General features: G+C 43.9%; 1 protein-coding gene across 3 annotated transcripts in view; it reads left to right on the forward strand.

Moving 5' to 3' along the window:
• Positions 1-10,746: 10,746 nt before the first annotated feature.
• Positions 10,747-17,959, forward strand: part of LOC129341379 (diacylglycerol O-acyltransferase 2-like) — a 77,499-nt gene continuing 70,286 nt past the window's right edge. For 2 of the 3 annotated variants that reach the window (XM_054996538.1, XM_054996539.1), the window contains exon 1: positions 10,747-10,927. In XM_054996538.1, coding sequence (XP_054852513.1) covers positions 10,888-10,927 — 40 coding nt within the window. In that variant the 5' untranslated portion in view covers positions 10,747-10,887. Of the gene's footprint in view, positions 10,950-17,959 lie in introns of all 3 variants that reach the window. The other variant, XM_054996540.1, reaches the window with a different exon arrangement.

Genomic DNA, 17,959 nt, shown 5'->3' on the forward strand with positions numbered 1-17,959 from the left:
TAAATTTAGAGAGTAGAGAATCTTCCATTAAAAAAAATGTGAGTAACTTGAGACATAATACAGCTTTCCCAAATCCTATCATACCATATTTAAAGTGTAAGTTTTGCAGAGTCTTTCCAACGAGAAGCAATAGTCTGCCTGGCTGCAGCTACCAACAGAGAGCTAAAACTTCTCTTGCATTTTTGCACCAAAATAACTGGCCAGTGATCTAAAAGCAAAAATTCAGGACTAAGGGGAATATCCACTCCCAACCACTCTACAATTTGATTCCTAACCTTTGACTAAAAATGTGTTACTTCCTGACATTCCCACCATAGATGAAAATATGTTCCCAACTGACCACAGTTTTTCCAGCAATATGGAGTATATTTGGTGTCAATTTTATGGAGGTGAATAGGTGTCATATACCAATTTGCTATAAGTTTAAAAAAATGAGTTTTAGCACTAAAGATTGGAGACGTATTTGATGGAGACTGCCATATCTTGTCCCAGTCATCTAAAGACAAATCTATTGGTAAAGTCTTTGCCCATTTACTTAAGTTGGAGGCGATGACAGGTAGGTATCCAAGATAATTTTATAAATGCAAGAGAGAAGTCCCCTTGCTTTTAAACTGTGTTTATCTATAATGGTCTCAAAGGCAGTCAAAGGTTTAAGAGTAATTTTTCTGGGATTTATTTCCAACATGATATTATGAATCTGAAGGTAGTGGAACCAATGGACCGACTTATGCAGTTTCAATTCCACCTCTTCCTTAGTTAACACTTAGTTATCTTTAAACCACTGAATAGGTTTATCCAGGCCTACCTGTTGCCATAATAGAAAAGATGTAAAGTCGCTAACCTGTGGGAGCTAGCGTAGGTTTAAAACACTCGAAACAGGAGAGAGGGGAGAAGTTAGTCTCTTCTTGAGACTGTCCCAGATTTTAAAAGTATTACTCAAAATTGGATTTGAAGCAACTGTATGAGATCTAAGATTTGGTTTTGACCATATTGTTCCTGGCATTGGGAGGGGTGATGCGTAAACTGATTCTATAGCCTATCTTCTGTGCTAGGATGTAGAAGTTGTAATAATTGAGTCATTTGAGCACCTAGTAATAAAATTTTAAATTGGGCATAGATAGACCTCCCATTTTTGTGAGTCTACACAAAGTATAGAAATTAATCCTTGGCTTCCTCCCCCCACAAAGGAATTATTAAATGATCTGTTCTTCAAATTGAATGGAAATATTAATTCTGAGCAGAGGAAATATTAATCTGAATAGAGGATTGAACATATTTGTACTTAGTTTATCCATCTCATGGAGGTTTTAGATATTAAAAACATATAAATTCTTTAAAAAGCTATGTTCTTGAGAAAAAAGGAAGAATCTCTTTGTGAGGTTATATTGATGCCAAACATCCATCAACTGAAGAAGTTAAAATGTCCTATTAAAGTAAGTGTTCAATATTTTGCTATGATCTTAGTACAGTTCTGTTGATTATCACAACATTAAAATCCCAACCAGTGATAATGTACCTTTCTGAAAAATCCTCCAACAAATGTTCAATATTCTTAAAGAAGGAAACTGGATTATTTGCAGCATACACATTAACTAGTGTTACCAATTTCCCCTGCAAAGTATCTTTAACAAAAATATACCTCCCTTCCGGGTCTCAAATACTAGCATGAAACATGAATGACATATTTTAATAAGATTGCAACACCTTTAATCTTGCTCTCAGAAGTGGCTACATAATGCTATTTTAGTTTACTCAGTCAAAGGTACATTAGTTTTTTGGGGGTGTTTCTTGTAAAAAAAATATGTAATCTCTCCTTTAACAAATATCAAAAGATGTTCCTTCCTTTCTTAACATCATTTAGTACATTGACCTTCCAAGATAAAACATTATTGTCTTAATTATTAAGGACCCATTACAGACAGAAAGCACGAAGGAAGCTAAATACATATTAATGAAAAAAGTGTGGAGCCAAGTTCTCTAGCTGCTCCTGTCGTTTTGATAATATAATGTGTCAAGAAGGAGGCCGATAGTGGCCACACACAGCTGAGTCTCCTGGCGGGGGGGGGGGGGGGGGGGGAGGGGAGGCAGCGCCTGCTTAGTCGCAGCTGGGAGAAGGCAGCACGGGGGGCCCCCTCTGAGCTGCAGTAGAACAGGCCAGGCTGGGCAGGAAAGGCGGCGCCTCCTCCCTCAAAGGCCCTTCCTTGGCCAGGGCCGTCCCCCCCTCCCTGTCCCCCCCCCCCGGGTCTCCCCCCTGGCCTGAAATTCTTTAACTGGGGATGGCAGGGACTGAGCCCTGACACTGTGCGTGCACAGCAGAATCTCAGTCTCTGAGCTACGCCTGCCTTCTGTGGCTTTGGGCCTTTTACAAATGCGCGGGCAGCAACAGCAGTTACTCAGTGGAGAAAGAACAGCGTTCTGCCCGTGGTCAGAGGTACATGCTAAAGCCAAGGCACGGCAAAAGATGGGGGGGTTGGGAAGCAGAGAAAGGGGTGTGAGGCCAACACCCGCAGTCCCTGTCGCAGACCGGTTTCCCCCCTTGCTTGTCTGAACCCTTGCTCGTCCGTGGTTGTCTGAACCACCTTCTCCTTGGCAAAGGCGTGACCCTGGACTCTGTCCAATTCTCTGAAGCTTTGTCCCGCACGGAACGACTATTCGGTGGGAGCAAAGCGCCCCGCGGCAACGAGCTGGTTGCTTTGGGTCCTGAATGCCCTGGCGCCAAGCGAATGGGGGGGGAAGAAAACAAACAGGAACGCCTCGCCGCTGCCATCTCAGACCGCTCTTGCCGCAGATGATCGAAACATTTCGGGGACGAACTTTGGACGGGCTTTTTTTAGACCGCTGCCACGACAGGTGCGAGCGGGTCTGAAAAAGGAGGGCGCCGTGGGCCTGGCCACGAAGAGCGTCTCCTCCGCCGCCGCCCCTCTGCTCCAGAGACCCCAAAGCTCGCCAAGCCGCGCTCCTTCTCCCTCTTGCCGAGCGCGGGCGCGCCTCGGGCCGCTGAGTCCTCGCCCTCCCTGCCCAGGGCCGCGCCCAACCCGTCGGCGCCCGCCTCGCTTGGAGGGCTGGAGCGCGGAAAGCGCGTCCCGCGCCGCAGCCTTGTCGGAGGCGGGCGCTCGCTCCGCCCAGCCCGTCTGCCCGCCGCGGCCGTCCAGGTTGGCAGCCGAAGAGCCCGGCTCAGCGGAGCGCCACTCGGGGGCCGGCTGGGGCCCGGGAGTCGGGCGAGGCCCCGCCGCTGCTGCTCGCCCCGCCGCCTCGATCCAGCCCGCGCGCGAAGTTGCCCCGCAGGGGGCGGGAAGGGTCCGCGGAGTTCGCCCGTGGCCGCCCTCGAGGGCAGACGCCCCCGCCCGGCGTGGCTCTGCGCCCCTCGCGCGCCCCTGCCGGCTCCTTGCTGTCGCCCTTGCGCTGCCCGCCAATGTGTTGGGCTCGCGTGTTTGGAGGGGCCGTGCAAAATTGCCCCATAGTCCCAGAGTACGTAATTTAGTTCCGTTGCGGAAAACGGGAGCCGTGCCTGGCGGAGGCCAAAGTCACACCAGCGGCCCTAGGCCTCGCGGGCTTGCGGGCAGACTGGCGTGCAGCAGATTCGTCTGGCGAAATGCCTTCTTCGTCTTTGGAAATGGGCCCTTGGCACTCCGGCTTGCTGCGGCTGGCATGGCTTTGTCTCAAATGCAGCCCTGGGTCAGAAAGGGCGACGCGATATTATTGATATTAAATGGCTGCGTTTGAGAGAGGCGCCAGTGTGCGTTCCAGTACAAAAACAGGGACTGTCACTTGTTAAACATGAGCTGTTGGCTCTCAGTCTGGGGGCGGGGGGGGGCGGTGTATGCCAACTTAAGGCAACTCAATAGGGTTCGCAAGGCAACTTATGGAAACCCCATCGCGTTTTCAAGGCAAGAGATGAACAGATACGATTTGCCGTTGCCTGCCTTTGCCTAGTGGCCTTGGACTTCCTGGGGGGTACACGAAATGTGTTTTATTGGGTACTAAATATTTTGTTTATTTAAAACATTCGTTAGCCACCTTTGTACCTCGCAGGAACTCAAGGCGATTTACAATATAAATAAAAATAACACTTGGGAAATGAATAAAACAAAGTTTAAAAACACAGTTTAGGGCTGCCAGTAAACAACAGTTAATTAAAAGCTGTCCTAAATAAAAACATCTTTAGCTGCCTTCTGAAGATCAGCAGTGAGGGGGCCATTCATACCTCCCTGGGACACTGTTCCATAATCGTCGGACTGCCAACCAAAAGGCCATCTCTCATGTACACACCTGGTGAGCTGCTTTACCTGATGGGGTCGTTGGGCGGGCCTCTCCCTTTGATCAAAATTGGATTTTTGCATAGGGCGTATTTTCTTTTTTAAAAAATAGCACCAAGTCCATTTCCTTGAGGGTTTGAAATTGATGTTTTCCCTTTTCTTCCAAGAAGTGACTTGTTGGATATCGGTTTAGTTTTTACCAAAATGTAAGATGAGTAACGAGAAACTGAGGCATACGAGGTCTTTGGATCTGTAAACCAAACAGGGCATGATCCCGATGGCTAATACCCTGCCTGAACCTCAAAACTCAGGAGGGGAACTGCTGGGTGGGGGAGGGACGGCCCTAATTTTGCCAGGAGATGTGACAGCAAGGTGGGCAGGTCCTTCACTCTTCAGTACACTGGGAAAGCCCTTGGAGGGCCCCAGAGGGCCAAACTACACATTATTTGTACTGTGTGATGGTCACAGGGACTGCAGCAGGACTTCAACTGAGAGTTCCCAGAGAAGCACCACAGCTGTCCAATTCAGATTGAGACTGTGGTGCGGGGCAAGGAAGGCCTCCTTCCTGCTCCCCCCCCCATGCAGTTTTCCCTATCCAGAGTCACCAGGAGAGTTATTTTACATGTAGACCCCCCCCCAAATGGGGTATGTAACGCCCTCAAGGCCATTTTAGGTCAGGAAAATTATGCAGGAAATGTGCAGGATCCCCTTACCCCCACCATGATCCCGATCCAAATCAGGCACAAGCAACACTTTGGAATTGAGTTCCCAGGAGGAAAAAATGGCAGCTGCAGGTCCCCGTACTGAACACGCAGAGTTTGGACCCACGGCCCCGGCAGTCTTGCAAGGGTTGCCCGGCTTGAACTCTGTTGCAGTGGCTGCAAGTATAGGCTCATATCTCCTCCTTTGCCCCAACCCTGTTCAAGCTGAGACATAGTGGCAGAGCTACCAGCACTCCAGAGTCCGCTTAAGCTAGGCTTGTTCCTGGTCCATTTTAATATCTGAGTCTATTCCTGCCTGCCTAGATAGAGAGTCAAAGCTCAGTGTTAAACTGTGGGTAGCATTGGGGATAATAGATAGAGTTGAAGCTGTAACAAAGTCGGGTCCCAGGAACAGATCAACTAATAACTATACTAGATCACCTGGCAATTCACATTAAGTTACGTTTGCATGGAAGTGTAATCCTAAGCAAAGTTATCCCCGTCTAGGTCCATAGAAGGGTGTCGCTCTGTTTAGGATAGCAGTGTGGGCCTCCTTAACCACAAACCTGCCTGCATCATCAACTTCTTTGGTAGCTCCATAGAAAGGGACCCAACTAACTCAAGCTGTAGTTTGAAGCTGCCAACAGTTCAGTTGTATTCAGAGCTAGGGGCGTGCACCCAAAAACATTTCAGGTGATCCAGATCCAGGTTTCAGGAATAACCAAAAAAAAAAAAAAAAGATTCTCTAATCCTGTTAGAGAATCCCTAATTTATCTGGCCATTATTCCCTATAGGGAAAACTATCTGGGCCGATGGGGGATGTTACGACCCCTTTCTTTCTCTTGGGTAGATTTGGTCCTTAAGCCTTTTATTCTTGCCCCCTCTTGGTAGCTTGCTGCCACCAGGAATTAAATTCCAGAATAACTTAAATTTCTCCTTTTAGTAACGTGCCCGAGGGTCAGGCTCCTTTGTGGTACTATGTAGCCCTGAGGATAGGAATGGGATATAGAAATAACTCTGGGATATTAAAAAAAAAACAAATTAATCTTTTATTTTTTATAAGAAGCATATCGGTTTCATATTATTTCTTAAACTTGATGGTTTCCAAAGAGGAGTAGTCAATTCTTAAAGTGACTTTACTTAAACCCAGTCACACAGATCTTCTCTGAGGCTTCACACACAGCTTGCCTGCTTTTGATATTAATTTCTCTCTCAATTACAAGCAAGACCTTTTCTCAGGCGCGCACACAGTTTGCCTGCTTTCTCCTGACTGAATGTTCTTTCACAAACACGCAGTTCAGGATTCCACACCGGTTATATTTCTCTCAGTCATCATACACAAGCTCTGGCTGCACCCAGCCGGCCTCTCTTGCCCTGACCGAATCTTTTTCTCTCCACTCTCCCTCTAAAACCGCCTTCACTCCACCCATACTCTCCGTCATCAGCCAATCATATCACTCGCTCATCCCTCTCTTTCACCCCCACTCTTCATTTATACCACACCAAGCGTTTAAAGACAAATACACACATTTTACTTAAAATCATTACAATTCCCTTCAAAAATGTCTTAGGTATTTTTCAAGCAATCTCCATCAAATTTACAGAGAACCTACTCCTGCCTGTCTACTAAAGATCCCCCACATTTCAGGAAGATTGGACCCCGGGGTCCAATTCAAGGGGTCCCTGAACAATTCTAGAGGTCCACTCTCCATCATTCCCTATGCGGGAAACATTTCCTAGGCTTTTCAGGCAAAGGGAAACATTAACCAAAGGCAACCCCTGGCCAAAAGCCAGTTCCAAATGCAAGTCCCACTTTCATGCAAGTCGAACCAAAAAAAGCCCAACAGAACCAAAGTGAAGGAGGAGAATCAATGTCAAATCAGAGAAAGCCAATGTAAAAATAGAGAACTGCAATGGGGGGGGTCAAGTGCACTAGAGCCACAGAGTCCAAAAGGTAGCTGATGGTGGCTTGAAGGACTCTTTTGGAGCTCAGGCAGGGATGGAGGGGCAGGATGGGATGGGAATCCACTCTGCCTGCTGCCTCCTGTCCCCACCCGCCTTGCGCTGCTCCCCTGCCCTGGCGTGGAGCTTGCCTCTGCTTTGCACTGCTGCCCTCTTTCTTACTGCTGCTCCGCCTCTGCAGCACCTGAAGCAATCCAGCCCAGCAGTGTTCAGCCCCCTGAATCCAATCCGGGATTCTCCTATTTGAGCTGGCATAGCCAGATTGGCATAAATCCAACTATTTAGCCGGATCACAAATCTTGGATCGAACACTCCTATTCAGATATCTTAGAAAAGTGGTTTGTGCAAACAAGTTTTGGTTTCTCAGCCCGATGTAAGTAGCAAACCCGGGACTGTGAGTTAATTTCACTTTGTCTTTTACCACTTGCTTCCTGGCAGAGAGGACATCTTCCCCATTCAACCATCTCTGTGGCTTGGCAGCTGCAAGGGGTGGTGAATTCAGATGCCACAACAAACAGCAGTTGGTTGGCAAACCAATGTTACAGGCAAGTAACTTGGATTTGATCACTGTTAACCATGATGTCTGAACGCAGTGATGGCTAGTGTATGAGTGTTTTTCAGTAAGGCAAACCCATGACCAACTGGAGGGTTAGATCTTCCTTGCCATGTTTCATTTGCCTATTCTAAAAACTTCATGGAAATTTCCATTGGCTTGTTGGGATAGGCCATGTACCTTGCATGCCCCAGTGACAGCCTCCTGAAATGGCCAACTGCGTGTTGTCTTGAATAGTGCTTGTGGGCATCTTCACAAAAGTGCTTTTGTGCAGAGGTGCTGGCTGCATCCTGCTTGGATGGTCCCCTGCTGCCTTTCCGAGTGAATGGAGATTAAGTACAGTGCAGTAAATAGTTCCAGGGCCTGACCTCCCAGACAGTCTCTCTAGCTCAAGACAGTGGGGTGCAAAGAACTTTCTGGTTTTACGGAATTTTTGGGTTCCCCCTGAGAACTGGATGCTCTAAAGGAGAGAGTTTCAGAGTTCTCCTAGGATACAGTGCATGCCCCAGGGGTGTCTGGCAGACATGTGGTCAAAGGAAACAGAGCTTGGTTAGGCCACAAGGGGAGAGAGTCAAACCTAGATTAGAATATCGTATATTCTCTTATCCAGGCTCCCTGGTTTATTAGCTACATACTTTAGTCGGGAGGAATGAGGGCCTGGAAAAATGAGGACAAATACATTTTTTTCTCTCTCTCTAGTAGATGTGTCTCCCTCTTTTTTTTCTAATGGAAAAATTAGGAAATTTGGGGGAGCATGGAGAGCAACTCCTAAGAAATAATTTTTCTCCTGGAATGAGTGAAATGCTTTTAAAGAGTACAGTAATACACTTCGTTTTGTTTTGCTGTAAAATGTATTTTCTAATTTCAGCTCCTCTCCCACCTCTCAAGAACTAAGACACACGTGCTCGAGTAGCATAAGGTGTAGCTGTTTGCAGATCTCAAATACTGCATATATTTGCAATTTTGCTTGTAGAAAGAAAAGATATTTATACTTTTAAATTCCATATATATGCCAGATAGTACATTTTAGTGTTCTGATTAAGTTATAAATGCTGTATTTTATATTGTTAAGCCCAGTTCCCCCAACCCCACCTCCAGGATTTTCTCCTATGGTTTCTAAATTTCTGGAAATTTTCTATCTCTAGTCAGGGATATTAGCAACCAAGTCATAGAATCACTGAAACATAGAGAAGAAAAGGACCCCCAAGTACCATCTAGTTTAACCCCCTACACAATTCAAGAAATTCTCAGCTACCCCCCCCCCCCAACCCTTGCTCAATGCCCAGAGGAAGACAAAAAACCTACCGGATCCCTGGCTGATATGACCTAGAGGAAAATCCCATCCTGCCCCCAAAGTAGGGATCAGCATTACCCTGGGCACATAAGTAAGGGCCACGAGAGCTGTGCACTGGCTCACCTCCTCCTGCTCTCCCTCCCACAATGACCTAATCAGAGAATCAGCATTGCTGACAGATGGCCATCTAGCCTCTGCTTGAAAAATCTGAAAGAAGCAGATCCCACCACCTGCCGAGGATTCCTGTTTCGCTGAGGATCTGTTCTAACCGTTGAGAAGTTTTCCCTGATGTGTAGCTGAAAACTCTTTTTGTTGCCTCCCCTGGGCAACCAGAAACACACAAGAGACTCAGTTATACAGTGGCAGCTGCGGCACTAGGCTGCCCACCCTTTCTGTTGTATCATATTACAATTTCAATTATTCTTTGGGGCTTTGTTCCTGTTTGTTAGTATGTATTTGTGTGTTTTCAAAGAATTTATAACAAAAAAGGCATCACGGTTTATGTAAGCAATTTACAAATAAATGTTACAGAAGAATTAAGAGGAAGGACGATACATGATTTTGAAAACCAGGCCCCTGGAAGGCAAGATTTACACACTAGCAACAATATATGCCCCAATCAATGCAAGAACATTTTTTTATGAAAATGTTTTCCATTTTAGATTTTCAAGAAAGAGACACATGAATGGGGGTAATGTATCTTTAAAAAGATAGGCAAATTTCCCCCAAAATGTGTTTAATTATATGGAAATGTTACAATTGGAAGATGCTTGGAGGAACAGAAATCTGAATACTAGAGACTGTACTTTCTTTTCTGAGAGACACCAAACATATTCAAGGATTGATATGTGCAGGATATCAAAAAAACTTTAGTTATTAATCTGGAGAGTGCGAAGATACAACCAAAATCCTTTGCAGATCACAATCAGTAGCTACTTGGTAACAAAACGGAGGCAGAAGGGGAAGATGGAGTTTAAACTATAACCTTTTATTACAAGAAGACAGTAAAATGGTTGCTATTATATAATTTTTACAGTTTACAGTATCATTGCTTACTATATGTTTACTCTTCTTTTTCTTTCAATATTATTATTATGGTGATACCATTTTTATTTTATTTTTTCGGTTCTGTTTATATTTTTACAGAAAATATTTTTTATAAAAAGAAAGCATTTATAGACTGTCTCAAAATACCTGTGGCTATGGCCCACACAAAGTAGCTTAGCCCTTAACCCTGCCAGGCTCCACTTGCTTTCAATGTAGCAACAGTCAGACTGCAAGACCTCTGTTGGGTCCAACATACTTGCTTGGCTCCAATTTACATTTGGGAAATGTTAGAAGAGGAGGACTTGACACTGTTCCTTCCTTCAGGTTCCTGCGCAACCGAGTGGTCTGAACAACCAATTGGACTTCTCATCGTTTATCTGTTTGAACATATTCTTAAATAGATTTTGTATTTATTTTTCTGAATTTGTGGGTGCTGATTTTTTCTGTCTAGTGGTTATTTTTTTAATATAGGTTTAGAAGGGTTGCCCTTTTCCTTTTTCAGGGAAACACACACATACAAGCAAACCACACACAAGTCATTCTGGTCATCAGAATGACCAGAAGAAAAAAGGCATAAACAGCAGGAGGAAAGAACCTGCGACCCTCTGCATGTCGCTGCCCTCCAACCCTCCTGTGTTCAGTGTTTTCTTACGCTTTGTAATCTCTTATATAAATGACTGTCTGGTATGAATCTACCACATGCCTCTGATGAAATGGGTCTTATTCCTCAAAAGATTAAGCTATAATAAAATGTGTAAACTTTTAAGGTCTCACGAGACTCTTAATACTGAAATGCTGGGGCTTCTGCTTAAAGTATAGCTTCTTATCTAACATTTTGCTGATGTTAGTATGGAAAAAGCCATGGCTTGGCAATAGATCATGCCTTCTCCAAATGGCTCTGATTAGGTGTCCTCCTTTCCAATGTAGGTTCTGTTTCCCTTCCCCTCTCATTTGTTCAGTCTTCCTTTGGCCAGATGGTGGAGTTTGAAATTGGTCAAAGGCTTCATTGCAGAGATATCTTTTAACCTGTGGAGCGAAGGTCTAAACAAGCTTGAAATCAAGAGTCTGAGCACCATGAAAACAATAATTGCTGCCTATTCCCAGAACCAGAGTGGTAAGAAAATTACCAGTGAAAGGTGATTGTAACTGAAAATGTGTTTATGGAGGATTGTTTTTTACTCTGATGTTCCCCGATGTGGGATTGAGGTAGCTTCTCTCTCAACACCGCATGGACCCGATACCAGAGTATAGTCGGTTCTCTGAAAAGATTTGCTTCTGATACCAAAATCAAAAGAGATTTCTAATTAGTGTATAGAATAAAAGGGAACAAAACCTGGAACTATATTAAGGGTTTAAGAATTGCATTGCCCTTTATGGATTTTGAATGCCTTCAAATTAGATGGGGAATTTGTTTTTGAGAGGAAAAAAGGTTGTATTGATTAATGTTAAGTGCTATTAAGAATCAGCTAGGTTTTTTTTTTTTAATTATCCTTACACACACATAAACCGAAAACTGCAATCTTATATATACTGGGAAATTTTTAGCAAATAAAATTTTAACAGTGCTTGGAAGAGTATTTTTGTTGCTGTAATTCATTTAAGCTCTTCTTGGAAAATCTGTGCAACAAAAACATTGAAAAAAGAACATTATGGTAGCCTATGGTTGCAATCTCAAGAACGCTTTCCTGGAAGTCAGCCCTACTTTAAAAAAATGGAAATTACTTCTGAGTAGACATGCTTATGATACTATGTTCAAATATACCATTGTTCCAATAATGACAAGTGTTGGATAACTTCGTTTCTGGCATTATTTCTGTCTGACAAACCTATTTGGAACACATAATTTTTAAGCCTCATGGATCCTCATCATGATATGGTGCATTAGAAAGTACTTTAGAATTTGTCTCCAATAGTTTTATTGTGCACATTCTGGTATTGAAAAGAAAGGTCAGAAATCTTGTGATTCTAACACTTAACCAACAGTCCAATCCCCAGAAGAGTCAATGAGTATGCTTAGGACTGCATGAGTTGTCTACACCATTCAAAACCTTTATTAGTGCTGATAGTTAATCACTTGTAAGCAGGGTTGTCACCTCCCTGGAGAAAAGATGCCCTATCCTTTGACTAGAGTCTTTAGGGATGTTATTTATCAGGCGATATTGTTTGTCTCCATGCCCCCAAAAAGCTTCTGCTATCCATTTCCATACATTAAGCATTTATTAAAGGGACATAACATTATTCTCCAGGTCTGTTGGCAACCCTAGGAGGAAGCAAGACAGGCCCAAGTTCCCCCTGTGAGCTTCCATGGCAGAGTGGGAATTTGAACACAGATCATATGCTACACTGGATACCCTATAAGCAATTCTCCATACTGGCAATTTCTACAGTGGGACAAATATTGCAGATCTGTTACATGAAACAAAATGAAACCATGCTCATGTATGGCAAAAAACAAAAAGTCTGAAGGAGACAACTTACGCAATCATGACCATTTCTATCATAATAAATATGAAGTGCCACAAAACTCTTTTTTAAAACAACGTTTAGAAATCAGCAAATTCGACTGAGTTTTAAAACATTTTAAAAACCACGACGTGTCTCACTGTTAAGAGAATATAAAAATATCCCCTTGGGAATCCTATGAAGAGTCTTAGTATTGGAAGAAATCCGATGAGATCGTTTCTTCTAGATTCCTTCTTGCCCCATAACAGGACACTGAATTGTTAAAGTTTCCCGATGAATGCTTTAAAAAAACTTCCAGAAAAGGAGGCCATATGAAAAGATTTTGTAAAAATCTTTTAAGCACAATTCAGCGCAGATGTCTGGGGTTTAAATTCCCATGAAGCCATGACACAAATAATCTGAACTTTATGGCTCACCCGAATGCTGGAGCAACATTACTGTTGCCAACTGGCTTGGAGGAAAATGGCCAGTCCCTTCAAGGGAAGCCTAATGGAATGTTATTTACCAAGTGATGTTATTTACCTCCATGCCATGAAAAGGTTTAGTGGTCCATTTCCACACGTTTAAGTCTCTATTAAAGGAACAGGACCTTTTTCTCCAGGTCTGTTGGCAACCCTAAGCAGTGTGGTGGCCCTTTTATTGAGGCCTCCGTGCCATGTTGTGTGCGCTGATCACATCTGCTTGCTGGAAATCCTGTCAACAGGACAACCAAGGGATCAATTACCACTGTTTCCTGAGTCGTCATTATTTCATGTAATTAAGTATCTCACATTTTTATGTGACCCACTTGGGAAGCTCTGTGTGGCTGATGTAGTTCATTCCTTCCTCCACCTAGATTTTATCCTCACAACAACCTTCCTAAGTAGGGCTAAAAGACTATGACTGCTCCAAGACTGGCTATTGTGAGCGTGTATATACTTGATAATTATTTGGAATCTAGTTTGCCATTTGGTCTGTTAATTCTCAAATCAGACTCTTTCCAAAAAGAGAACAATCCTGTTTTGCTCATTTTGCAGTAAGATCTGTGAGAGTTAATGTTTCACCAAGTTTAGCTGAGAGGAGGGGGAAAGAAGGATCAGAAGCCAAGGCCGAGACCCAGGCAGGACCTTGGCCGGAGGCTTCCCTTATCAGTCACAGCATAAGGCCTCTTCAGCAGCCCTGATAGGGCTAAGTTTCATTTTCCTGATGGGGCAGGCTTGGGGCAGCCTTGCTATAAAAAATAGGTAGATGGCACATTTGTGGTACAACTTTCAGGAGCTGTCGTTTCTAGAAAATCTGCTGGCAAAATGCCCCAGTATCACCAGCTTCAGCCTACCACGGCACCAGTGTCTCCCTCTGTCCCACATTCTGAACAGGCACAGCCCTGTCCTAGAGAAACCCCCGTCTTCCAGTGGTCCTGATTTTAAATACCTGTATTGTCTCTCTTGAGATATATGTCAGTGGCAGCTAACACTAATCAGTAGCTGTCAAATATCTAATTCCATTCTGAATAATGGCTGAGAAGTGTGGATCAAAACATCCACATAAAAGGGCCATTCCAGATAGGGGAATTTTCCTACAAATCTCAATTTAGATGTTTGCAGAACATTCCAAAAATGAAAAGGGTACTTTATCCCTCCCACCCAAAGTTTTTGGGAGGATAAGATTTTGCAACATTATATTGTGAGACCTCAAACACCATTTTAAGGGTTGCTTAACAATCCCATGAACAGGCAGTGAGGGAAGGTGGGGGAATGGAGAGAAAGTAGTGACTGGATTGGGTAAGGAGAAAGGGCTGCAGAGAGGGAGAGGGGGAAAGAGAAGAGTCCAGTCTGGGGTGAGTTGGTGGATTTCCATCCTCTGTGAATCTCACAGATCCTCAGCTTGTTTTTATATCTAATTCTGACTATGGCCTTAGAGCCCAGATAAAAAAATCTGCACAACGGGGGCCGGTACAGAAAGGAGAGATTCTTTTACAAATCCAGGAACTCCCAGGTTTGCAGGAAAATCTTAATCTTTTTTAAAAGGAGAGGATAAAATAAAATTGTAAAATTATTTACATACATTTGCATTGCCTAGGTTGCCTGTGATATCAGTCTGTAGTTCCAAACTGCTGCAGTTCCATTTGAAAACCTGAGATGAGCTGGGAGGGGGGGTGGGCATGTAGAAGAAGGAATGGAGAGCAAGGAAGACAAGGAAGAAGAGAGGGAGTTAGCATGGAGGGAGGGAAAGGAAGAAGGAGAAGGAAAGTAAAGGAGGCTGCAGAGAAAGAAGGAAAGGGGAAAAGTTGCAAGGGAGGTAACGGGAGGACTGGAAGGGAAACAGTGGATGGGTGAATTGAGCAAGTGGGAAGGAAGGAGAAAGCAGAATCTGTGGAGGGAGTAAAATAAGGATAGTGCGGGGAGGAGGACCAGCTGAGGGGGAATGGAGTTTCTTGAACTTTTCCCCAGCTACTGGCTGAGTAGCAGCAAAACGGAAAAGGCTGGAGAAAATGCACAGGAGCAGTTCTCTGACCACTCGTCCAGTTTGGTCCACGGAACAAGACACAGCAGAGGGTGTTAGGCCGCCCCCCCCCACCCCCGCAGCTCTGTTTTCAACACCAGCTGTACCGAACAGGGCAGGAAAGCTGCAGGGACGGATACCACACGGGTATGTCATATCCCGGGCCCACATGCGGAACGCCTGAGACAGCCCACTTGCCTTCCCAAGCGCCGTGGAGACGTGGCCCTGTCAAACATAATGACAAAGGATGGCCTGTTGATTCCCTCCGGCACATGCCCACTCTTTTCATTGGTGGGCCTGTGTGCTTTTGACTTCTGGGAAAGTGTACACAAAAATATGCAAATATGCAAAGATATTTTTTACAAAGCTTCTTTCTTTCGTTGATATGGTGCCAAAACGTGTAGGATCCTTACAGGGCATTCCTATGCAGGGTTCTTCCAGTCTAAAACCACTGAAGTTAATGGGTTTAAACGGAAGTAAATCTGCATTGGATTACCTGTCAGAAAGAGTTCCCCCTCTCTGGCCTCCTTTGAACTTGCCTTGGTAAGCCAGTCATATGTGTATTTACTTGGAAGTAAATCAAATCCAGTAGGTTTCAAGTTTTACTAGCCCATCCTAGTAACAACACTGCTACAGTAAGTATAGTTTTGGGCTCCAAGAACTGCGTATTTTTACCACTTCTTTGTATTGTTGTTCTGTCTGATGCTTGAGCAGACTGTATTTGCTCGTTATTTTTGTTTATCCAACTTTCCTATATTTTGAATGCTGGAACCCTGCTATCTAAAGAAAGGTAAAAAGGAAGGGTGGGGTGAGCTTGGCAGCCCTGCATTGCAAAGGTGCAACTGATCATCCCGGAGCTAGCGATGCAGATTAGGGATCCCGCCCCCCGCCCCCTGCCCCCACTCACCTGGCCAGCGAGGGACAAAGGAGTGGGAACGGGCCTCCTGGGTTCACTCCCAGGGTGGCGCAACAACGTCACTTCCTGGGGGTGATGTCATTGTGCTGCCCCAAGAGCGTTCCCGTGCTTTGCCGTGGGCCATTTGGGGCCCAAATCAGCCCGCTGCAAAGCATGTGCGTGTGTTCCTGCACCTGTGCGATGACATCACCCAGAACTGCTAGTTCCATAATTGTATGGCATAGACAGAGCTCCTGTGGAAAGAAAATACACCCTATTGTTGGGTGGAAGTCTCTGTTTCAGATATCCCTAAATCTGAAAAAGATTGTGTTGAGGATGAATTACAAACATGTCTCTCTAACAAATTCTGAAGCTCAGTTCTACTTTGGTAGAAAAACTATGATAATAATTCAAAATATTCAGTCTGGTTTCATTTGATTGTTAACAGCTGTCTGATAAGTGCCAGTTGAATACAGGCCATCTCAAGAAACCTGTTTCAGTGCTATATAAATAAATAAGTAAATAAATAAATAAATAAAATATAAGACCACTTTATAGCCAGTATGGTGTAGTGGTTAGAGTGGAGAAATGGCCACATCTGCACCAGTCTTTGGGGCAGGAAGAAACACTTACAGGATTTAAATCAAGCATTTCCAAAGCCACTGGTAAAAATGGAGAGATTGACAATGGTAACCGGGAATTGCAGATTCAGCAGGAAAAACTACAGAACCCCACTGTTAGTCACCTATAGATCACAACTAAAATCCCTCCAGTACATTATCAGGTATCTACAACCTCGCCTGGAAGTCTTGGGAACAAGCCTAGAATTACTTACAGGCAGTCCTCCCTACTGCCAGCAACAAGAGGCCATCCCATGGAAACACCACAAAGCCCGTGCCAACTGTATTCCAGTACCCAGGGCTTTTTTTCTGGGAAAAGAGGTGGCGGAACTCAGTGGGTTGCCCTCGGAGAAAAAGGTCACATGGCTGGTGGCCCCGCCCCCTGATCTCCAGACAGAGGGGAGTTTAGATTGCCCTCCGTGCCGCTCAGCAGCTCGGAGGGTAATCTAAACTCCCTTCTGTCTGGACATCAGGGGGTGGGGCCACCAGCCATGTGACCGTTTTCAAGAGGTTCCGGAACTCCGTTCCACCGGGTTCCCGCTGGAAAAAAGCCCTGCCTGTACCTACCCAAATGGCACTGTTGCAAGGCTTAGGGGCATTGGCCATACCACCTGCACACCCGCTAACATGATACATGCTAAGATATACCCACGAGGCCCTTCGGTCATTTCCATTGGGCAGGGTGTTTTTTTTTTTTGCCTTATAGAAATTTTATTTTAAAAGACAAGATGAGATATAACAATAGAAAGTGCATAAAAAACTTATACAAACAGTGCATTGAGATTAATTTGAGATTTATACTAATTTACACAAAGAGTAGATTTAGGGTCGGTTTACAACTTAAACGAGCACTACATTTGAAATTGGATTAAAGTGATAGAAAAATACAAAGACATTTTTAATAGGAGAAATTAATTGTATAATACCTCTCCTTCCCTCTCCTTGATTACTTATACAAACTTTAATATAAACTTTTGATTAGTCATTTCCCTGTGTTTTATCCTCTTATCTTTATACTGAGTTACTTTAACTAATCTTAATTAATCTTAATTCATCTGACCTAAATAGTCAAAGAAATCCTTAAATTTTTTCCCAAAATTCAGCTATTGGTCTGTTATGTACATAAGTAGTTAATTTGGCCATTGATGCATATTCATAGACTTTATCTGTCTATTCTGACACTTCAGGGCACACATCTGCTTTCCATCTCGCTGCGTATAGACCTCTTGCTGCTGTAACCATGTAATGAAAAAGGTCTCCCTGTTCTTTTCTGACATTAATTGGTAGGATGTTTAATAACATGTTTTTTGGATTCGATTCAAATCTGAGTTTAAAAATGTTCTGCATCTCTTCATGTATCTTTCTCCAGTATTTTTGCGCTTTCTTACAAGTCTACTACATATGGTAAAAGGTTACATCCGTGTATTGACATTTCCAACACTGTCCATTATAACCCTTAGTGATTCTCGCAATGTCTTTTGGGGGTAATATACCATCTGAAAAACATTTTATACCAATTCTCTCTTAGTAACTGACAGCCTGTGAATTTTATATCCTTAGTCCCACAGGTTCATTGGAATAGTTTCTCCAAAATTTTCCATCCGTTTTATCAGGCAGGTTTTAACTTGCTCTATTTCTGTGTGGTGTTGCAATAAATTTTTCTCTCTGCTTCAAGAGACCTTATGCC

Source organism: Eublepharis macularius, chromosome 13 (assembly GCF_028583425.1).
Source record: "Eublepharis macularius isolate TG4126 chromosome 13, MPM_Emac_v1.0, whole genome shotgun sequence".
In the NCBI taxonomy this organism is placed as follows: Eukaryota; Metazoa; Chordata; class Lepidosauria; order Squamata; family Eublepharidae; genus Eublepharis; species Eublepharis macularius.